This window comes from Geospiza fortis, unplaced genomic scaffold (genome assembly GCF_000277835.1).
Source record: "Geospiza fortis unplaced genomic scaffold, GeoFor_1.0 scaffold173, whole genome shotgun sequence".
Taxonomy (NCBI): domain Eukaryota; kingdom Metazoa; phylum Chordata; class Aves; order Passeriformes; family Thraupidae; genus Geospiza; species Geospiza fortis.
This window is the reverse complement of record NW_005054334.1, coordinates 1-24,344: the sequence shown is the minus strand read 5'-3', so window position 1 is coordinate 24,344 and position 24,344 is coordinate 1. Positions and strand designations below refer to the sequence as shown.

The 24,344-nt window shown below is 37.2% G+C and overlaps 1 protein-coding gene across 1 annotated transcript in view; it reads right to left on the bottom strand.

The window, feature by feature from the left end:
• The window catches only part of WASHC4 (WASH complex subunit 4), a gene marked incomplete at its 5' end in the record, with an annotated part of 34,779 nt that extends 12,829 nt beyond the window's left edge, over positions 1 to 21,950 (bottom strand). The window contains 21 exons of the mRNA XM_005421900.3: positions 565 to 719; positions 854 to 1,022; positions 2,048 to 2,164; positions 2,873 to 2,978; positions 3,852 to 3,931; positions 4,035 to 4,181; positions 5,423 to 5,530; positions 6,827 to 6,952; positions 8,266 to 8,392; positions 10,571 to 10,731; positions 11,331 to 11,458; positions 11,557 to 11,680; positions 13,174 to 13,294; positions 14,042 to 14,145; positions 14,655 to 14,697; positions 15,670 to 15,752; positions 17,995 to 18,062; positions 20,265 to 20,310; positions 20,479 to 20,544; positions 20,656 to 20,709; positions 21,798 to 21,950. Coding sequence (XP_005421957.2) covers positions 565 to 719; positions 854 to 1,022; positions 2,048 to 2,164; positions 2,873 to 2,978; positions 3,852 to 3,931; positions 4,035 to 4,181; positions 5,423 to 5,530; positions 6,827 to 6,952; positions 8,266 to 8,392; positions 10,571 to 10,731; positions 11,331 to 11,458; positions 11,557 to 11,680; positions 13,174 to 13,294; positions 14,042 to 14,145; positions 14,655 to 14,697; positions 15,670 to 15,752; positions 17,995 to 18,062; positions 20,265 to 20,310; positions 20,479 to 20,544; positions 20,656 to 20,709; positions 21,798 to 21,950 — 2,286 coding nt within the window. The remainder of the gene's footprint in view (positions 1 to 564; positions 720 to 853; positions 1,023 to 2,047; positions 2,165 to 2,872; positions 2,979 to 3,851; positions 3,932 to 4,034; positions 4,182 to 5,422; positions 5,531 to 6,826; positions 6,953 to 8,265; positions 8,393 to 10,570; positions 10,732 to 11,330; positions 11,459 to 11,556; positions 11,681 to 13,173; positions 13,295 to 14,041; positions 14,146 to 14,654; positions 14,698 to 15,669; positions 15,753 to 17,994; positions 18,063 to 20,264; positions 20,311 to 20,478; positions 20,545 to 20,655; positions 20,710 to 21,797) is intronic.
• Positions 21,951 to 24,344: the final 2,394 nt, after the last annotated feature.

Genomic DNA, 24,344 nt, shown 5'->3' with positions numbered 1-24,344 from the left:
ACGCAATCTGTAGACCCTGTAACAGTGAATATCTTCACCATTAACTTGATGACTCTACAACTTTATTCTGAATGTCACCATGTTTAGCAGCTTTTAAGAGGTTCTAAATCACTCTCCTAGAATCTAATTCACAGGTGTCCCGAAGTCTTCCATCTCCAGCCTGTGAAATAGTTTCTCCTGATGATCACTAAGCAGAATCCACTGAAAATCTAGCAATAAACCAGGGAGAAAGACCCACGAGTCAAAGGTCATTCCAGACTTGTAACAGTTGTCTTGGCAGCTTGCCAAACTGCTGACACTGAATTTTCAAGAACAGTCTCTGGTATTGCATGCTCAATTGATTTCATTACATTAAAAAAAATGAAAAATTGAAGTCCAACATAACATTAATGAATATCAGTGTGATCTCCAAAGGCAGATACAGATCCTGCCTCACAATTCAACCAGAAATTAAAGGTCACTTTTTCCAAACAGTTCTCTGCTCTTGGATACTTTCATTTCAGTGATTCAGTCCTACGACAGTGGAATGATTCAAATTCTATTCCTGCCCTGTGGGCACTGTACCTGCTCCAGAGTCTGGCTGGGAAGGTGAGCCTCAGTCATACTTAAACCATAGCGCTGGGTTGCCAAATTTCTCATCTCGCTGTAGGTGGCCCAGTCGTGAAGTGCTACGGTTGTTAAGTTGTAGAAGGTCTTGTCCAAATAATGAGTTACATAAGCTGTGAACACAAAAGATGAACTAAAATAATGCTACCTATTTAGTTAGGAAAGTGTGGAAAGAAGTGAAAAGATATACAAAGCCAAAGTATAAGAGATGAAAATAATAGAACCAAGCAAATGTATAACTCCTCACCTTTTATGTCAATGAACCGATTGAAAAAACGTATTGGGTTCAGAAAGAAGAAGTGAGCCAGGTCCTTCATGCCAGCTCTGAAGGGGTTTCTGTCGTCTAGCTTCAGGTGAGTGTGAACTGATAAGCGCAGGTCCTTTTCTATCTCTTTACACAATTTGTCCAGCAAGTGCTATTCAAAAAAGTTAACAAACAAAAACAAAAGGAAAACCCACCAAAACACCAAACAAACACACAAACAAGTAACACACATACACAAAAAAAAGTCATGTTCAGTGTCCACTTACAATGCTCTGTTAGAAGAATCAACATTTCTCTCCACAGATATGTGTAAGACTGATTAAACTAGTGAAGAAAGCTTTGCTTTGGTAAGGCCACATCAGTCAAAGTGAATAAATACTTGGGAACCAGAAAGATATTGATTTCCTGTGTTCTTGTTCTAGTACAAATAGCAAGAAAAAACTACACAGCTCAGAAAACACAAAGGTTTACCTACCTAATGTCATTTTTTACATGCTTAAAACTTCCACATGCCAGTTTAACACAACTCAAGTATTCTCACTTCTCATTTTAACGGGAACTAAGCTTAGGCTATCTATCTAAATAGTAAGAACAAATTCAGTGAGGAAGAGTCATGCAATAAGAAATTTGGTCTGATTTTCTGAATAATACATAATGTTTTGTCTTGAACTAGTCAAATAAAAAGCATATTTCAAAGGTTAAAAACTAAGACTTGGGAAATCCAAATTTGCATTTTCTTTGTCAAACCTCCTTCCTAATTCTAGATAATAATTCAGTCAAGAGGGCATCTGTATTTGCAGACCCTTAACTACTAAAAGCCATGCATGGAAACTAAGAACAGTAGCATTTATTTTAGGCATTCATCCAAACAGAAGCTAATCTGAAAAAAGTACTCCTCTGTCTGCACAGTCAAATCTATAACTGAGGTTTTGTAAATTTACATAATTTAGAGTGCAGTGTTTTCATGTTCCCAGCCAACACAGATACCATTAAACACGAGTCTTAACCAAAATAGTCAGTCAAACCAAACACTTTCCTATTTATTAAAACATTTCACACCAAAGTTCTCTGTGCTATTTTTACAGATCATATCAGATTTGCTACAATAGATGCTAATCTGAGCTAAAGATATTTCAAGCACAGTGGTGTGTTTAATTCCCAACCACAAAAAATTACCTCATTGAGCACTTCCATGATTTCTTTGTCATAGCATTCCAGAAGCACCTCATAAGATTCCAAGTGTCTTGCATACATCATAGCAGGTACACAGTCCCGTAATGCACTAAACATATACTTATTAAAAAACACATATAATTATGTCAGATATGTCACCAGCACCTCAAACAGTGTTCAAGGCTATCAAAAATCAGAACCACTAGTCTTTCCATTTTCATTAAAAACTGACTTCATAAACCCTACTAAAGTGTCCTGTACTTAGTCTGAGGTATTATTTGCTACTGATGGAAGATCCTAATCATTAGCTATTTCATCAGAAATTACTTGCACTTTATTCATTTCAATACTATACAACCCTGAAACAGACATTTGATTTTTATCAGGATTATCATGCCAAAGCCTGATTCACATCTGCAGAAAGCACACATTACTTCAACATGAGGAGAAGAGATGAGGGGTGGAAAAAACTACAGGACAACTATCTAACACAGAACCCCTGAACACAGTGATAAATGCTTTAGAAATATGTAACCACAAAGAGGAACAAAGACTTTCAATGTTCAAGTCCAGCTGGTGCTCATTTCAAATTAGAATGAAGAGAGAAACAAAGAGACATAGAGTTAACAATAGCAACCCAAGATCTTTTAAAGAAATCTAATAGATTTAGAACAATTATTGCTTTTATATCCTCCAGAATGAGAAGAAATGTCTGACTCAGTAATAGTCAGGGATTTAATTTTTGAGCTTTTCATTTAAGAGCTTCAGTCTGAGGTTTATAATTTATTCATCTGAATCTGTCACAACAGTTGTAACATTATTACTTACATGTAGTCTAGCAGAATCCACTGCATTTTCATAGACATCATCTAAATAGATTGGAAAGACAGCTCGATGCCAGTATAAGAAACAACAGTCACATTGTGCTCGAACTCTGGAACAGAAGTTTAATTGTTAGACACAGATTTGGAAGAAACCGTTCTTCTAACATAGTGAGTATGTTTAAACTAAAGACAAGTGCATTTCAAGCCTAAGTTTTACACCATTACTTTAATGTTCCAGATGCACTGACCATCAGAAGAAAGTTCTTTATTAAAGAACTTATTTTTTCCACTAGCCTATTTATAAATAAAAGGTACTTGCTTTTGAGAAAAAGTTAACTCAGTCTCTGAAAGACTAAAATCTTACATTACAGCAAATTACTAAATAACTGTTTTCTTACAACATGCAATTAATAGCCTAGAGATCAAAGATATTTTCTAAATTTCTCCTGTAAGTCAAAGGAGAAACAGTCCTCTCCTGATAAATTCCTGGCATAAATGCAGACAGGTTGTATCTCATGAGTCAACCACTAAAGGTGTTTGTCTCTCCCCTAAAAACTGCATGGAATTCAGATATTCACCTGGCTTACAAGTGGCCAGTATGATGTAACTTGAGTGTGCACAGAAACTACAGCAGCAGTAAAACATGGTTCACATGTAAACTAGCAGCCCAATCTGCCAAACAGACTGATACTAACTCAGAAATTTTGGGGTTGGGTTAAGGGGAACACTTCAGATTATCATAAAACCAAGTCAACCAAGAAAGTCACAGAATTTCTAAACAATCAACAACCAGGTGAAATGTGACTTGTGCAGACAAGTGAGCTTCTGGCTTAACTCTGTAATTCTTTCTTTCCGTTCCTGGTCTAAAAAACATGCAAAAATCACCACCAGCATGCAGAGACCAGATTTTGCCATTCACACAGTGAGGATCCAGCTCCCCCGAGACACTATACTACCTTCTAGATACTGCTGTCACTGCTTACCTCTCTGTAAGTTCACTGATCAAGTCCAGTTTTTTCAGAACTAACTGAAGGGGAATAAGTTCTTCATCTTTAAATGTTTTCTGTAGAAATTAAGAAAAAAAACCACATGAGATTACAAGCTGATACTTTTTCATAAGACACTCCACCAAACAAATGAAGGGCTGGAACAATGATAGCACTTACCATCTGCGTTCCCACACTCAGCGCAAGGGAAACAATCAGTCGCCTCTGTTTTGTGCTTGGCCCATTGAGGGTGTTCTCAGCCAACACCAAAGCAGAGAGGACATCCAGGCGCTGCTCACTGTACTTTCTATCAGAAACCACCCTTTTCTTGATGACAAAAAGACATAGAAATTGAGAGAAAAGTTACCTAAGCCCAAAGGCAATAGCTTACTACTTCTTCCCAAAGCTTGTGGACTTGTAATAAATTGAGTATTTTCTGCAAACATGTTTTGTGAACAGAGTTAACTGAATCCAAACTCACTTACTCTGCCAATTCAGTGACATTACCTGTGTATACTCTTGGAATATGTGCAGCCAACATGAACATAGGTTAAGTCATACTAATGGATCCTTCTATTTACCAACATTTGCCTTTTAACATATTTTCTGATGAGCAGTCAAAACATCAAGACCTGTTCACACAAGTGTTTAATATCCTTCAGTGCAAAAGTTTTAACATATTTTTCTCAATTTAAAAATAATTGCAATGTAATTACAGCTATAATTTGAAATGTTTATGAAAGATACATATATATACACACAGAATGTTTAAAGATATACAATTTTTCTTAGTGACTTTGAAGTTTGGAAACTCCTCAGTTCAATTTATATATCTGTATATATTTTTTTATAGATACAACTGTTTTTTGCTTACCCTAGAAAATATAGAGATGCCAGATACATAAATTGAGATTACAGTCAAATAAAAAGGAAATTTCATAGCTGCACCCATAACAATAGCATACCACCTTTGTAACTCTGCTACTGAATGTGATGAAAGAATAAAACCAATGAGTAATACATCAGAACAGGCATACTCAAATCTCATTTTTCCCTTTGACCTGAACTCTGAAATTCAAGGTTTGACAAGCAAAAGAAACTATTTTATTCCACAGTGAAACAGAGAATTTATGCCCACAGAAGGCTCCTGTAAGCCATCACGTACTGCTACTTTGCCAAAAAGACAGATTTAAGTAACAGCCTGTTTGCTTAGACCTGCAACAGATTGCTTTATCAATGTGCATCAGAAAAGACGTAAGCAAAGGTCAGCTTGTGAAAATTCACAAGAAATAAAATCTAAAAAGAATACAAGAAGAAGATAACAAGAGATGCAGCAGCTTAGAGGAAGAGGGGAACCATTTTTAGTCAAAATACAGGTAATCATCTATGCTGTACAGTTTTCTAGGAAAAAGCTTGGAATTACTGGAAAGCTTATATATCTCTGGATTACGATAGAGCATTACACTACACATGTAGAAAAAATACAAAAACAAAAACCATTTTTAAACTAAACTTAATAGTTTTAAAAATACTTAGGGAGATTAATTATTAGCACTTTGATTACATACCTTGGCCACAGAGATGGAGAGAAGAGCCTGATACTGCAGATGCTGAGTGATGTGCGTCACAGAGTCTGCCACAACCATGCTTCTTCGGTAAAACATATGTTCTATTGCCTGAAGTCAATCCCAAAACATGTTAGCTCATGTAGCTACCAAAATTGCTGCCTTAGGAATCTGGCTTTATGCTGTGTGACTCATCCACACTGCAAATACAGACTCTTTCAATTTTGTAACATGCTGTTACTAGTAGTTACAATTAACCCTTAGAAACCAAGAAAATAGAACTATTTAGGAGCATAAAAAAGTTTCAGGACTGATTTAAGTTTTGTTTTTAGGTTTGGGATTTTTTTTTTCAGTTTTGTTCACCACTGCTTTCTGAAGTTACCATGAAAAAGAATATCTTCTTTTTGGAAAATCTACCAGGAGAAATGTGAAGCGCCACATCTGGGGAGGAACAATCTCCCATACATGAATATATACCAGTAATCACCCAACTGGAAAGTAGCTTGGAAGGAAAGAGCCTGGGGGGTCCTGGCAAACAGCAGGTTGAGTGCAAGGCAGCAATGTGCCCCTGTCCCAAAGAAGGCCAACAGTAGCTTTGGTTCCACTGGACAACACATTGCTGGCAGCTCGAAGGAGGTGACCCTTCCCCCTGTTCAGCACTGGTGAGGCCACATCTGGAGTCCTGGGTCCAGTTCTGGGCTCCTCAGTACAAGAGAGACATGGACACACTGGAGAGAGTCGAGCCAAGGGCCATAAAGGTAATTCACAGACTCGAGCACCTCAAATGTGAGGAAAGGCTGGGAGAGCTGGGACTGTTCAGCCAGAGAAGAAAAGACTTGGAAGGGGATCTTGTCATTGTACATAAATACCTGGAGGGAGGGTGCAAAGAAGATGGAGCCAGGCTCTTGTCAGATGTGCTTAGTGACAGAACAAGGGGCAATGAGCACAAACTGAAACACAGGAGTTTCCCTCTGAACATCAGAAAACACTTTCTTACTATGAGGATAACCAAGCACTGTCACAGTCTGATTGGCCAGAAAGGTTGTGGAGTCTCCACCTTTGCAGATATTCAAAAGTCATCTGGAGACACAGTTCTGGACAACTGGCTCTACATGTCTGCTTGAGAAGGGAAAGGCTGGACCAATGATCTCCAGAGATACCCTCCAACCTCAAACATTCTGTGACATCAACTAAGGAAGCCAGTTAGAAGCTAAAAAAAAAAACAAACAAAGAAACAAACCAACTCACTCCTAGCCTCCCTAATCTATTCTCTAACCAAACCACGCTCAAACAAGAGGTCATGCAAGCAAAAACACTTCCCATCACACTTTTTTTTAATATGGGATGTTTGGTCAATGTTCTCTGTAATTCCTACGTGAAAGAAATAATTTTCATCCAGTGACCTACCTTCAGAAGCTCCACAAGTCTGCACAAGGCTTTTACTGAGGTTTTGGTCATAGGTTTTTGCATTGACATGTAAAGATTCATTGTTGTTTTAATGATGGTGCTAAGACTGTATGCATAAAGAAAACCCTAAAAATAAAATGAATACAAGGGGAAGAAAAATTAAAAATCAGTTTTTCCACATGTCAGTAAAGTAAGCAAGTGCTCTCTGTTCCATCCCATACATGACAGCTAATCTTTGCCTTTGCACAACAGAGAGCCTACCAGTCCACTAATCAAGCCTGGGATACCAAAGCTGAATGAGACCCTTTTATTAGCAGACACCATGAAACTGCCTATGACTCATTAGATCAGCTGATTAACATCTTCTAAAGCCATTCCAATTAAACACAGTTTAGTGAGTCAAATAATCACAGAGCCTCAAAGGTCTAATAGCTTCAGTCTATTGTAAACCAACCCATCAAACAATTTCTATCTCTCTAAGAAATATCCCATCACAAAAACAATCTAAACCTTCCAGATTCTGTGGAACAAATACACTGACAGTATTTAGACAGTTTTACACTTTCTAAATAGAGATGTCCATCCCACAATAAAGATACCAATCATTTCTACATCAATACATGCTAAGCTTTAAAATGTTGATTATATACAACAAGACAAACAATTATTAAACTTACTTCAAAGCAGAAGTAGTAACAAAAAAACAAAACTAAAAAGGGAACTAGGAAAATACAGTAAGTGGTGTGGGAAACTCAATTCAGTATGAAGCAAATTTTTAAGTCCACTGCAACTAATTCAAATGTAAAAAACACAGATCCTGGTACATGCCTATCTTTAGCTAAAGGAGACTCAAGATCATGCCACTTTCACACACCTATTCTCATCAAATTTCTGTCAGAATGATAGATACTTTAAAACCTAGCAAAAAATAATTTAAGAAATAAGATGCATCTTATATTAAGATTACATGCTGTTTGTAGGCCAAAATACCCCAGCTGTCTTGGAAGGTAGTAAGATTCTTACAAAGTATCATCACGAGGCAAAGCACAATGAAACAACACAAAACCTTTACGGGGAGTATGTACTGTCCTAGATAAAACTAAATAGACACTGGTTCAGTCCACTGTAAGTACCTCATGACTCAAAAGGAAAGAAGCCCAAAACCTTTACTACAGAGAAGATTAAGCTTTCTTGATTTTCTGTGTCGAGAAAAATCCAAAATTCTAGCTACTGAATATTTAGTCAGATTCCCTCTCCCCACATTCTTTATCAAAAGACCTTATACAGATATTCTTGGAAGAGTACTGGGCATTATAAGCTTTATAAGAATTCCAAAACCATGAAATTACACACCAGTGATCACAGAGCTCCTGTGATTTCTTTTTATGTTCAACAACTTGTACAAGTTTGCTGCATCACCACATTAAAAGATTGCACACCTGGATGAAGACATTGCAGCGGTTAGAAAGATCTTCAGAAAACTTTGTTGTGCGCTGCTCCTTGGACAAGATAGATTCCATTTTTGTCATCCACGAGCTCACAAAAACATAATATGACTGCATATCTCTGGGGAAGGAAACAGAGAATGTTGCTCACTTCAAACAAGAAGATTATGAAGATTTTCTTATTTCTTTCCAAACTTTTCCCTTGCAAGGGAAATATTTTAAACCTTCAGTCCCCAAAATAACTCACCTTCCCTAAAGTATCAGAACCCTATACTCATTTACATTTAAGTTCTCTAGAGGTAAGGATTAGTTAGTCCGCCAATTATGTCGGACTAATGAAAAAAACCCCATCTACTTTTCAAGAAAACACATGGCCCTGTTAGCAGTGCGTATACCACACTTCCTTAAATTAAAAGGCTACATAAAACTGTTTGAAAATGCTTTTAAACACTAGACAGAAAAGTCCAAGACTAGTGCTACTTTTTTTCACCCCAGTTCGAATTTTTGTTGCTTACACACACACATACACACAAACAAATACAACTTGTCATTACATCAATGCCAGACTGGACTGTTCTTAAGTATCATAATTCCACAGAAGTTCATCTGTGTGAATTACACTAGTTTTAATAAATGGTTAAGTAGAGTTAAATAGAGAATTGTGACACTGTAATATAACTTCTTCCAGCAGTTGTAGCAGAAAAGTATTTAGGTCATTGATGCCGTTACCAAAAATGACACTTTTAAAAAGAGTCCTCATATTTAGGGAACAGTCCAATTATCAAAGACAGTGCAAGGATTTGTAAACAAGCAAGAAAAAGTTATTTGCACAATTCAAATCAGCAGATGCAAAACCTGGATTTTATTAAAATATCCTCAAAATTGTGTGTAAAAAGTAGGGCAACAAAACTGTGGAAGGAGCATAAGGCCTGCAAGGGAGCTGAGGGTGTTCAGCCTGGAGAAAAGGAGACCCAGGGAGACCTCACTGCTCTCTACAACTCCCTGAAAGCAGATTTTTGTGAGGTGGGGTCTGGTCTCTTCTCCCAAGTAACAAATGACAGGCCAAGAGAAAACTGCACAAGAGGAGGTTGAGATGGAAGATCAGGAAAATTTCTTCATCAAACGGGCTATCTAACACTGGAACAGGCTGTCCAGGGAAGGGGTTGGGTCACCATTGCTGGAGGTATCTAAAAGATATGCACATGTGGGCCCTGGGGACATGGTTTAGTGGTGAACTTGGCACTGCTGAGTTATAACTGGTGATCCTTCAGGCTTCTCCAAGTTAAATGATTCTATGTTTCTATGAAATGTATATGAATACCAAGATGTTTTCTGAACTTCTTCTTAATCTTAAGACTTGTACCACTGCCCAAGACCAGAAGCAAAGCAGCAGTGCAATTATGCCCTACCTAGGAATTAAAGCCCAGGAAAAAATCAGGGCTAGGAAAAAGTGGATTGAAAAAAAAACCAGGTCGGAATTGAAAATAATCTGAGACACAGACCTGCTTTTTTCCCCTTCCCTTCTCTGCCTCCAAGTCAGTTCTTCCAAGCCAGCTTGCTTATCGGAAGACAACATGCAAAACCTAAGTTTTTATTGCCATTCCACAGACCCCAGTTTCCACTTTCTTGTTTTGTTCTCAAACATACAAACCTGAGTCCTGTTATCTTCCTATGCAGGACACTTGTTCTTAAGACTAACAGCTAAAAATATTCCATCTCATCTTTAAGCATATTTTAGAAGATAATGAAGTGAGCTGCACACTACATGCAGAACACAAAACAAGGGAGGTTTTCTTCAAAAACAGATAATTTCAAAGACCATTAAACAAGCAATAAAAAAGTCACAAAGAAAGAAAACCTTGCAAAGAAAGTATCATCTCAAGCAGAGGAAAGCTCCACTATCAGCCTACTAGCAACTCACCTCCATAAACACATAGAAAGCAGAGAGCCCTAATAGAAAACAAAGCAGCCCAGGTTACCAGACACTAGTTTAAAAAACAAAAGGGAATTTGAAAATATGGAAACAGAAGTAACTGAAACAAATATTTAGAGCTGCTAGGAACATTGTTATTTTGGTGTAATAATACATATTTTTCTGAAAGCATGACATGAAAAGCAGCTTAGTTTTGACCAAAATTTTTGCAGCAACCCTAACACACACACTGCTGCAGTGAAGTGGAACAAGTGACTAACACCACTGAGACACACCACAGAACATGCTACTACACTGAATGAAAAAGCCCACGTGCTTAAAAACTATTTGCCAAATAGCATCATGAGGCAGTATTAGGATGCATACTTGGTAAGTGACTGTGCCCTCTGCTGTAGAAAGTTCTCCCTTTGTGTTTTAACTGTATGAATACTTTTCTTGTCCAGTAGTTTGGCAGCAGCTGGAATCTTCTGAATCAGAAAATTGTCAGCAAACCAGATAATGTTAGCTGTTAATGTAATGGCTGGTACCTGGGAAGAAAAAAAAAGGAGGGGGAAATACTACCAAGTAGCAATAAACACAATTAACACAGTTCAGTTTATTTCTGTGTAACTGTTTTCTACAGAGTATTGCATTGATATTAAAAAAGTTTCCCTAGATGTTCACTAAGGACACCATGGGCAAAATTATAACCACTCTCAGTGATTATAAACAATATTAGAGAATTTAATTATTTCTTCATGCCATCCAATATGAAAACATCCCACTCAACTTTGCACTTAGAGGTCTTCCAAAACAAATGCTTCTAGTCACAGTCAAAACCCAAAGCATTTATTCAACACCAGAGTATTCATAAATCAAAGAGATTTTTGTCTTCAGTGCCATATTAATCTGAGAAGAAAGATTGTAATAGAAATGGTAAGTTTATTTTACCTTGCTGCAATGTGAGTGCACCAATTTTAGACCATCCTTAAAAGCAAATAGCAGGGGGGAGTTACAAAAACTGGAAAATTTTTAACTCTGTTTTCAGACTTTTTTGTGGTCTTTCTTTTCCCAACATTGTGCTACACTATGTAACTCAGGAAATTATCTACTTCATTACTGAAAGACAAAAGAATAAAGCACGTACCTTCTTACAGACATCCAACAATGACTTATAAAATTTCTTGTCTACAGTCCGAAAAATCTGAAAATGCAATACAAAGAGGCCACAGATGCCCACATATTTATCTCTCTGGTCAATTTCTGAAGGTTCACCTGAAAAAATACACCCTTGTGAATTTTACTCCCACACAAACAATACAAACAATTTGAGAAACAGTGAAGCTGTCTGGAAAAGCATGAGCTTGCCTTACCAAGTTTGGCTTCGACATTTGAGAAAGATGTACGAAGAATATGAGCAAATTCTTCAGCAAATGTGCTGTTCTTTGACACAGACACTCCACCATTTAAAGAATCAAATTGTTGCTCTATACAGGCCTGAATAAAAAGGGGGGGAAAATATCAATATATCAAGATAATGCCATGAGTTTTGAACCTTGAAAGAGTACTGGTTTTCAAGAGAATACTGGAAGACCACACTGATTTAAGACTAACCTAAAGTAGGCCTTAACCTTTTATGACATACATATTCTGAACCATGACATATTCTTAACTATGCTTACATTTTTAAGTATAAAACCAGAAAATATTAAAACACTCTTACACTTGACATTCCAACCCCCATTTTATTTATTTTCCCATTTCCTTTAAGGAGCATTTTTAAAGAAGCCATTTGATGAGCTAGCGCTAACAAACTAGTTGCATGTTTTTATTATCACATTATAACATGTTACTAACTGTCCTTTAATCAATATTATCATACAAGTCGCTTATAGGATGTGGCTCATGACCTTGCAGCATAAAACCAGTTTAAAAAAGCAGTTTAAAAAAGCTCCCAAAACCTCATGACAGTCAAAAAATAGAGACACATTCCATAATTTACAAAGAGACTAGAAAAGTCTTTATTAGAACTGCATCTAACATTTTTAATGAATTTTTGTTAGGAAGAGGCATTTGCAGGACAAGAGAGGAAACTTCCTGAATAAATTCCAGTCAAATCCTATTGATATCTCAAACCTATAATTAAGTCTTTGTACTTATACAGCACTAGGGAAATACAACATGAAAAATGGATAGCTGGTAGCAATGTTCTTTGAAAGAATAAGCCAAACTGTGCTTAATTATTTACTTACAATTTCCTTTTGAAGGCTTTTACAGAACAAGCAATTTTTCCTAATGGTATTTAAGATGTAATGGCACAACCCAAGCAACTGACCCTGCTTTGAACAGGTTCAACAACATTATCATCTGCCCACTATGCTACAACATTCCATTTCAATGTCTGTAATATACTCTTTTCTAAAGAAATGGCTTCTTGTATGAATTTAATAAAGTTTAATTTAACTACACAGAAAATGTAACAAAATCCTTCCCATCCACCTGTGTCGCTGAATGATCCAGGGGTATGTCCCACCACAGTGGTCTCTAATGACAGCAACCTGTCTTGTATGCAAGGAATGACAGGTCACACTCAACATATTTTAGATTTTAAAGATTATTGAGGAAACTAATTAATTTGCAGCTAAAATAAAGACCTATGCCATGTAAACCTGCTCACTATTATGCGGACAAAGCAGAATTCTGATAATACACAGTCCTAATGCCAAGCTGTCTGTGTTTCTAGTTCAGCAAAACAGTCAGCATTTACTGCTATCATTCAAAGCTTGGCACAGTTCAAGCACATGAGAAGCACAAGAAAGGCTCTGTTATAAGATTCTTTTTTCTCCCAGGCACAGATGCAAGAGCCAAATTCACACATCACTGTGACTGGAACAAAACCAAAATACAAACAAACAAACCAACCATTCTGAAAAGAGTCTTGCTTTCATGTAAGCTCCTTCTATCATACTGGGGAATATGAAGTTCATTACCTGAAATATCATTCCATCAAGTAACTGGCATTCCAGTTTTAACAGCAGTTTTTCAAATGGCTTTAGTTTATCTTCTTGAATCCCAAACTTAGAAGGGTTGTGATGGACAGATTTTAGCAGCCTGTAAGGGGTAGATGTGGAACACACACATGCAGCACACTTAAAACATAGCCACTGTTTTATCATATCCTGCACTATTTTGATAAGACGTTTTAATTCCCCCCTCCAGACCTTAGCAGCAACCCCCCAAAAAAAAACCCAAAAACAAACAAACAAACAAACAAAAACCCAACAAAAAAAACCCCACGCAAAAATCAAACCAACGAATAAAAAAACCAACCAATCAACCAACCAACCAACCAAAAAAAACAAAAAAAAAACCCCAAAACACACTCAGTCTGTATAAACAATTTGCATTTGAGTAACTATTTGGGTTTTCAAGGACAGAGTTAATATTCCACTAATTCAGCTACTTTTATAATTGTTGACTCTTCAGCTTTTACTTAAGGTACTATCCCTTTTTAAAGCTCCATGCCCATTCCCATGATCAATATGGACAGGGATAGTCTTAGCTCAGTTCTTTACACAACTAACTTTCTTACTGAATATTCTTTAAATCCTACCAACTATTACATTATTTGCCAAGATGCTTACCCTGCACTGAAAATGCAACATTCATACTCAAACAGACAAAATATTTACTGGTGCCTTTAGAAGGACACTGCGGGAGCCTAGCCCTGCTCTTCACTGAAATTTCTGGAGAGACTACCAAAATCCATGTTCCTACACTGACTTTCTTGGAACACAGACAGATGCATATGCTTTTATGTCTTAATTTGTGGGAGTATTTTTCACATCGGAGACACACCTCTTGTACATGGTCCAGTGATCTTTCAGTGTGGCATGATTGTCAATTATTTCATCCAGAGTGATCAAGATTGTGAGCAACTCTCCTAGATGCTCATACATTGACTGTTTGTGAAGGGAAAAAAAAAGAAAGAAAAGGACTGTAATTACTAGAAAGTTTACTGCAGTCATAGGAGGCACATAAAATTCCAGTTCCCTTCAATACATTTTCAGCCAACAAGATATCAGCTAGAGAGTTAAACAGGAGAAATTGTGGTTTAGCAGCTTAAAGATTTGACTTGTAGTGACACAAGAAATATTAAAGGGATGTCTGCACACAAATTAAGTTCCTTGATCTATCTTGACACTGAAGACCTAATTTTTTAAATAGTCTATATGCCAAGGCACACATTGCAATAAAGGAGCATGCAAACACCTTGTTGCTGAGACATCTAGAATATGACAGACATGGACACACCAGGCCTTCCCAAATAAAGGCCAGAAAAAGCTGATTAATAAAATAAAACGTTTAAATTGAAAGCTGTTCTCTAAAGTCACTTTCATGCTGTCTTTCTAAGGATTAATCAAGACCTATATATATTCACATAAGCAAAAGGGTTCCAAATCATTCCCACCTGAAAATGAACTCCAGATGTCTCTATAATTTTAGGTGCATTCCTGTAAATAAAATCAATATTTTAATGCCTTTTTAATCTTTAGAACAGATCATATTTATCAGTTCTATACCACAGTGTGTTCTCTGTTTTCTGGGTACATTTTTCTTGATTAACATAGTAACTTCAGGAAACAAAAGAACATCAAAACCTGATGAAAAGTATATACTATTTGAAATCTGTATGCTCTGATCAAATTTACAACAGTATTTTTAAAGAGACAGCATGTGACTGGTTGAAACCACCAAGCGTATTCAGTGCACAGGTGTGTCAGCAATTCCCACTTTAGTTAGGCGAATAGCCTGACACACCCAGAGAATAAAACCACTTTGTATTTACTCAAGCCACGTCTAAGCTACACATCCAGCACCACACAGGAAGTGTGCCTTGTGCTGTGGTATAAGCCAAAAATAAAAGCAACCAATAAAACTGAGAAGAATGATGCTATCCTACTGGGGGATGGGGAAGCAATTGAGAGTCCTGCAGAGGTATTCAAAGCTAACTCCAACAATCCTGTTTGGAACTAAACCTTCCTCACAGTTTTCAAAGGAGCTAAACCAAACATCCCTTACCAAGCTAAACTTCAGATGTTAAAACCATGGCTGTTCTGTGAAAAATATATGCCAATATTTACATTTTCAAATTAGACTGTAGAAGTGATTTGATTTTTAAGCTATGTATCAAGAAACAGGAGTGTCTCAAACAGAACAAGGATTAAAAAAAATCAGCAATATTTCTCAAACATAAAGACTAAAAATTACTAACACTAACATCTTTGCATCTCACTATATACAAGCATGATCTTTTCTGAAAACAAAACAAACCCATTTCCATAACTGCTTATGAAACTTACACAGCAAAGCACTCTATCTCTAGACAACAATATTCCAAAATTGATTATGCCTTAAATAGAACATTCATGTTTTATACATTTAACTCTACGTAGTAACAATACAGCATTTTAGGCAATAATTACTTGTTGCTGGTATACAGAACAGCCAGCTGATGCACTACATTCACCACCACTTCATAACATCGGGTAACAAAGCAAGACAGCTCCTGAAATACAAGAAAACAAAACGCATATAAATGTATAGATCCTCCTCATAGACAAGTTGTCACTACACAAAAAAAACCCCTGAACATAAACTACAGAATATGCAGCCAAAGCTTCAACTACATCCCCAACCCAAGTCAGTGAACAGATTTACAGCAGGAGGGAAAACATCCTACTAACAGCTCTGAAAAAGGATCTGGGACTAAGCTAAGAAACTACCAAACACAAGCTTCCAGTACAACTCTGACCATTTATAGTATTGGTTCAATTTATCGAAGACAGCAAGAAGTGACTTGACAACAGATCCCAAGTACTTTCAGGGACAAAATCCAGCAGAGGTTGTCCTTTTTCCCCACTAGATTCAAGAGTCACACTCTGGGTGCTGGTAATAGCCAAATTCAAATTAGAAATTACCACAGGAGCTCTTACTGTAAGAGTGATAAGCCACAGAATACTGCTTTAAAACAAAGAAAGTCAATGTCTTTGAAAGGTTTGCCTGGCAAAGGCAGAACTTAGGCTTGGTTATGTAACACAAAATAAGTAAGAACATGTCAACTCTGACTATGTAAAGAAGTATCTTAATTTCTATAATGGATTTTAACATGGCATTCCTTGAACAACAGGATAAATTAATATGAGTTTCCCTTAACTGCAGTAATATCTGCTCATTAATTTACCTTACAAATCCCATCAGGGAAATGTCAGTGTGTGATGAGTCTAGCCAGTCTGCCCGCAGATGGCTTTATAGCGGACAGCCCACACGGGCTGAACAATCAGCCAGCCAGGAGACTGGCTAGCAGCTGAATTCTGTCTTCCTCTCCATCAAAAATAGATCCTATTTGGGCTTCTGCCTTCTATTAGTCACCAGTTTTAACAAAAAATTACTTCTTAAAATTGTACTGCTCTAACAAATGCAGCTGAAATAAGACAACAGATTCCAGAAGAATGGATTAATAGACAGATGAGACCATGTTTCCTGGGGAGGCAGCACCAGCTGTCATTTTAAAATTTCTGGAAAGAAGTCCAATTCAACAGCACACGCACATTAGCAGCTACATAATACAGACAAGATTGTAATTTTAAACTAATATTTCAGAGCATTACTTTGATAATGCTTTAAAAAAACTTTCTGACCTAGCAAATTTGAGGCTACTGCATCTAGCTAATCCAGAAAGCCCAGAAGAGCCAAGAAAACAATACATGGTGATTAGCTCTATGAAAGCAACTTTTCACCTTTTTGTTAACTTCATATTTTCACACCATCCCTGGGGATATGCTTATAACACTGACCAGAACAGCATTTCCTAATCTAGGGATGTAGAACACTGAATGGATTTAGGAGAATCCAACTGCTGAAAGAGAATAAACTTCATAAGCAAAACAGAGGATGAAGGATGAAATCTACAAAGCTGGTAAGACAAAGAGGTTGGAAAATGAGAAAGAAAACACAAGTGATCCTAACAATTCACTGCACTTCAGCATGGTAAAGGAAGTTGAGAAATTACTTCCTACACAGCATTTGTCTTGTCACAACAATGATTAGTGTCATGCTGCAGAATCAGAACATAAATTTTAACCCCTGTTCAACCAGAATTTATTTAAATATTCTGGAAGCTTCCTCTATATTCTCTACTTCACCACAGCTACTCCTTACAAGCAATATTGCATAAAAATAGAAACATTTTTGGGAATGAGACAGTTGCTTAAGTTATACTAAGGACAAAGAACTCCACAACAGACTGAATCTCAAGAGCACAGGAAATCCTCAGAATAAAAACAGATCCTGTTTTCATTGAAAGGAGTGCTCTTCCAAAAATGTTTGAAGGAAACATAAGCAATTTTTTTCAGGTACATAGTTTGATTTTGTTTTCTTCTACTGGCTAAAAAAACCCAAACATATAAAACAATTAACCCATTTCCAATGTTCAATAAACACCAGAACTTGCTAACTTAGCTCAGCTATCTTTAACTACGGATGAAAGTAACCTCAATTTATCTTCTCCTACTGAAATATTTTAAAGTAATTTCTAATTCCTTCTCTCATTAGACTTCCAGAGAGAAGTATAAAAAAAACCTCAAACAATGCGTGATATATCAGCTGGTCTCCAGGCAAAACATAGTAACATATCAGATGACTGCTATGCCTTTCAGCAAAATGCAAACGGGATATGGCAGACTGTTAAATCCATTTTGCAAGTAAAATTAAGATTATAATTGCTGTCAAACAATCAAAACATACTCTACCTGCAAGAAAGAAACAAATCTTCCCATCTGTATTTGGCAATCTCCCTCCACCATGCTGGAATCTGTGGCTTAAAAGAGAAACATTTGTCAACAGTTTCTAAAGCCTGTGTTGTACCTGTTAAACTAACACTGAATCTTGTCCTCCAAGCCATTTATTTGTCATGCTAGTAGAGTGCACTATTATAAGTGCATTGATGGAGCCTCAAAACCTCCTAATTTTGCTTTCCTAAGGTGGACTTATTTTTGGAGTTTCTTTTTCATTAAAAACTACATGGTTTATAAATTAGAGACAAAGCTGGGAAAAGTCTTCTTCATCTGAAAGAAAAAAGAATAAACCCCATAGTTCTTTAAGAGCATATGTATTATGTAACTTCATATAAATGTTTCTATTTTTAAGAAATTTGCATGAAAATACTAGGTATTTCTCAAGAAACATCCAGATGTTTTTTATGGAGAGAATATACTACATGATTAACTCGAAAGAATTAATTTTTTTTCCTACATATCCTTCTGCACAAAAGAACAGGCTTACCACCATAGCTTCACAGCATTATCTGTATGACACAGAACACAGAAATACAATAACTACATCAGCCATGCCAAAGTGTTTCAGTCATTTGGAGCGGTTTGAACATCACCTGACAAAATACTGTCTTTTTAATGCGACAACAGATAGATGCTCTAGACTTGAGATTTTTCTTCTGGATCACTCTGAGCAAGAAAAGCTCACTTAAAATTACAAGTTTACCTGCCTAAGAAATGCAGGTCTTCTTGCTACATAAAATATATTCTTTTACAGCTGTCAGAGATTAAAGGACTCTCCATTTTTCTCTAATATGGAGCTCTGGGACAGGATACTAAACATTGCTTTGCTTCCCATTTCCACATTTTATGCAACTTTTAATCTCTTCAGTGTATCTTCCAAAAAACCCTACCCCACTACCTTAAGTTCCTAGACTAGTCCTAGCCACTGCAAAGACAAGATGGGGAAAAAAGTTCTTTTTACATAGATGGAAAAAGCCAGCATAGTATTGGTTTAAATTTCAACCATCCTTGAGCAAGTAACTTTGCCAGTTGTTTAAAGTAAGCAAGCTTGCTGTTATCAAAGAAAATGCTACAAGTAGGGATGTGGAAAAAAAGAACATAAATACTGCATTCCTACCTAACTCTCAGAAGGCTGACCTCTCAGTTCCTGACATTTCCAAGCATTCTCTGCACAACACCCATTAGGAACAAATTGCTGCTGTAATATAATAATCTGCTACACTCTGGCTTTTTCACACTAGAGACATGGAAAATTCTGAAGGATCTCCTAGTACCATTTTGGCAGCAGATGACTTTAAAATATTTAAAACCATATCTGATAAGACACGTAAATCTACTAAGAAAAAAGGGAAAAAAAACCAAACAAGCACACCCCCCCAAAAAACCTCCCACATAACAAGCTAACAAATCCCCCACTTTTCCATGCTCCTTAAGCACAACAGTTATCTTATATAGCACTTAAAAGAATTATAAACAGCCCCGAGCTCAAAGATTTCACATTCCCTGATATTTCTGATGCCTCTTACGACAAAGATCTGTGCTTATTCCCACACTGGTATCCCTAGTCATTCAGGAGTTACCAGTTTAACTCCAAGGCAAAAAGCTATCACCTACAGCAGTGTCTCGCCATTTGTGAACTGACTTACAATGACTTGGGCCCCTCTTATGCCATGGTCTGAACATGTAGTGCGAGTTACCTGCACTGAAAGGGGAGGTGACATCAACACGCTCCAACTTGTCTTGGAATACCAATTGCATAAGTGAAGAGGCCAGGACTTGGGCCAAGTTATTTATTAATGGTTTCATTGTTTTACTTCAGTTAAATCACAGATTTACTGTTTAACTACAACCGATGTCAAATGTAGCTCCAAAAGGAAGTAAGTTGGTTCAGGATGTGTTTACCTTGCAAAATAGCTGCTACAGTAGACAAGCTGTATGTAGGAGCTCACACTCCCTACTTCCCATGTAAACAAGGTTGCAACAAAATTCCCTGTTCGTGTAACAATACTTACTGCAGAGCTTTACAGATAAACCTCATCTTAAGCTAACTCAGGATAGCTACAAGACACAAACATATATCCCTATAGGCTCAAAGTTCTCTGTTTGGTGTGCATCACAGAGAAAGCATATATCCATATAATAAAATCACAGTAATTGCAGCATTTAATATAACCTTAAGCAGTAATATAAAACTACATACTTTTACAGTAAAAGAAGCTACTTACCTCCTTCTCCATAAAACAGGAGGCCATTATAAAATTTAGTTTCTGCCTGACAACAAAAGCAGAAATTTGGTTTTTAATAAATAGGATATATGTAATCAAGCTACAAAATTATTTAGATATGTCTTGTTTCTTTATTGATAAAAATAAATGTATATATCAGCATGCCAAACTGCAAACCTTTTCATATACAATAATAAAAGTCAGCTGAATTTACCTCATATTTTAACTTCTTGATTTCACAGCAAAGAGCAGCATACACTGTTATAACTTTGTTTAGAACCTAGACTCAAAGTGAGGAAAAAAATCACACAGATTACAAACAAGTTCACATTTAGAGGGCTTGGATTGAGGTTGAATAACCTTTTTTTCTCTTTAAGCATGAAGTGCTTACCTTGTTTTCTGTCTTTATGAGTTCCAGTAGGGAGGACTGTTCATATGGCAAAAGCTAAAATTAAAATAAAAAGCAAACAAAAAACCACAAAACAACCAAACAGAAACAACAAATCAACAACTTTAAATAAACATTAGTCAAAAATACATTCATCCAACTAGGCAAGTACTCCCTCCAGTTTAATCTCAAATAGGGTCAGTAATAAGAGAGCCACAATTGCACATTACTGGCAGCCTGCACTGGAGGAGCCCTTCACTCTTCACATTCATAAGGAAATACCTTTCCTTTCACTTTAGGCAGACAGACAAATAACCAGGCATATTATATAGCATTTTCAGCAATTTACTTACAAAACTTGTAAAGCAAAAGCATGGTCATTATGGCATATGTAGGAGAAAAACAGCTCAGCAAAACTAAAACTATTATTATTTAATAATTCCAAATGCTGGAAACAGGAAGCAGAAAGTACACCTGTATGCAGGGACTGGCAATTTGTACTTAAGTCAGCCTGATTTTGATTAGTCCAAAAACATGCATTACTGTGGGGGCCCTACACATAATTTATTCCAATTATTCACACAGATGACTGCTTGAGAGTGCGTCTTCAGCACAGACAAGTTTCATATGGCAACAAAATGTTTTTAAATTATGTCTGCAAATTCAGTGAAGAGGAAAAGCTAATGCTCCACAGAGGACAGAGAATTTCTGACCAAGAAAACAGCCAATACTGTACCAAGGCCATTAGGTCAAAACACAATCTATAAATACACACACAGTTCACTGTGCAGTTTAACAACTATTAGTGGGCTCTCCTGGAAACCCAGCCCCCAGATAAAAATACTAACAGTCACAGGGAAGATGCCTGCTGCAACCAGCCTTCCCAACACATGGAGAATTAGAAATTCATTCAACTTCAGCTAGTAACCATAAGACTAGAAAATAATACTGTGAAAGCTTCTTCTCATATGATATGCACCAATTTATTATTTACTTGATAATTAAAATAGTATTGGATAGTTATCTCAAAGACACAAGTCAAAATTTTAAGAGCACAAATGCATCAAGCTTTTACTTCGGAGGTTTTGAAGGAAAGGACAAACTAGGAAAGTAACAGATGCAATGTATATTAAATATATGAAGACCTTTAAAGCAATGGGATCAAGACTGAAGTCCCAAACATCTCCAACAGAGTCATCCAAAGCATCTTCAATTCTTTTCAGCTGAGATGTATATGCCTCAAGAAATTTTCCATAGCTCTTCAACTGCACTTCAGCATGAATTTCTGAGAATTGATAACATTGTACAGTTTTACAGACAATTCAATAAACTGCAATATCAAAAAATGTTATTAAAAACCTTCAATATCTTGCTATTTAACTTTAGTCCTGTATTCCTCATTTTGCTGTGGCATTTTTCTTTAATAAAATGCAGATTTCATACAAAGTTCTTATTTGTTTAAAAACAATTCTATAACCCAAGCCTACCCAAGGAGCTCGGCACACTCTCCCACAATAATGGCATTAGTGCCGTTGAGTTCTAGCAGTCTGCAGCCTAGACAGAGCACAGGCATTGTCAAGATCAGGAGACTGAATTTCACGCAGAAGAAGTGAGTAAAATGCTCTCCATCAGCAGCACTCCAAGCACTGATGTGTAGCCCTTAAGTTGTATCATTGTACTATTCTATTCCATCAAGTTCATCTCATCCTTCAGGTTCTTTCCAATGCATCTTCTGCAAGCCCTGCTGCAGCAAACCAGTAAAACACTGATAGATGCACAGCCCTGCTGAATGGATTTTAACCAGCCATCCTGTCAGCTTCAGTGCTTTTCTGCTACAAAATCCGGAGTAGGGGAGACATTAAAGAGGTATGCTATGGTACTTCCCCAATCACATCTCCTCCCTTCACACAAGAGACAAACTAAGAACAGAAAAACAGACAGACACTGGGGCTTTAAAGGAAGAACAGAAAAAACTTCAAAGTCATACAAGAGTAGGAAATCAGCATTGCTGTTCAAATCAGTTTCTATGAAACAAAAACTTTGAGCATTTCTCAAACAAAACCTCACAACAGCACTCTGCTAGAAATTCACTGTCACCTTTCCAGCAGACAAATGATGGATGTGAGCAACAGTACAGCTCATTAAATACTTCCAAATACTTAATTATTGACAGCCATCAATTTGCTACTTATAAAATAAGAGACAGGAATAACTTCTCACTTTCTTAGTGAGACAAGAGAGTGGAACTCTGCCAGAGATAGGCAGAGTTCCACAGGTAAAAAATTACTTGGGAGATGAGAGAAGCTTACTAAGATGCAGAACATTTTTCCTAAATAAACCGACTCACACAGAGGAAGAAAAGGAAATCATAGAAAGCAAATATCATCCTTTTCTTCAGAGCAGCATACATGCTTGATAAGGTCTAATGTGTTGACAAGAAAGTTTGATTTAGTTTCCCCTCAGGCATTATAGCTGGAACAGTGCAAGAGATCAACTCAGCAGCAGATGCCTCAATCTTAACTTCTTCTATAAAATCAGCAATATCAATATTCAATGAAGTCATTGGCAGTAAGATTTGCAAGCGCCATAGCCATATATATCTAGGACAGAGATCTTACAAACTTAGGACTTAGACTTATGTCCTCAGTTGAGAAAGTTGTAATTGCTAAATTTTAGTGATGCAAAGCAAAAGTAGACAACAAGAACAAAAAATGCCTTTCAAGTCACACAATTATTCTTTGGCTTTTCTCTAGAACACTGTGTGCTGTTCTGGATGGAAGATCAGCCTGTTTCTTCACCCTCGAGATGGTGATAACAGGGCATATTAAGTCATATAAATTTTTTGGAGTTTCATTTCATGTCCTGGTCAAACAAGCGGAGAGCTGGCATTTTGAGTAAAAGCTACATTTTCCATTCCACAGCTAGAGAATTGATAAAAAGCTCTGCTCAGGACAGCCTCAGTTTCCACTGAAACCAGACTATCCAAACATGGCATAAACAGTATCATCCCCTGGGATAACATTATATGTGAAACAGTTGGTCCATGAGTGACATATTTCCACAGCAACACCTGGTATAATTAACTTGGCACAGTTCAATTTACAGCATGTATTACAGTGTGACAACCATATAAGTTCCCTGTTTAGAAACTAGGTCACCTCCATAGGCTGAGTAAAACGTGTATTTTGACGGGCACACGAACCCACCGTGAAAGCCTTCAGCATCGCTGAAGATCTTATTCAATTCTATTTTAAAGGTGAAACTGCAAATGACCGCTCACCTCTCGTGACAGAAAGCCTTAACCAATGAAAGCTGAGTACAACTAACTGCTCACAACATGATGCGACTTCTCTGGATAACCAAGGAAGCCACTGCAAAAATTTGTGAGCCACAAGAAATGACCGGGAAGGAAAGAAACACCGTTCCCACGACAAGCCCCGCCAGTGCGAGAAAAGACAGGGCGGCACAAGCAGCCTAACCCTCCCCGCCGTACGGGGGGGAACCGCAGACGACTCCCCCGAGGGAGCAAAGGATGAAGGGCTGTATAAGCTACTCCCCTCACCCTAAAACAACCCCGACAGCTACGGAGAAGGTGGTGAGAGCAAAGAAGGTCACGGCGGCCGCCCACTACTGCAGGCCGGGCCGCAGGGGGACCAGCGCTGGGCTTGCGGTGGGGGCGCGGGGCAGAGCCC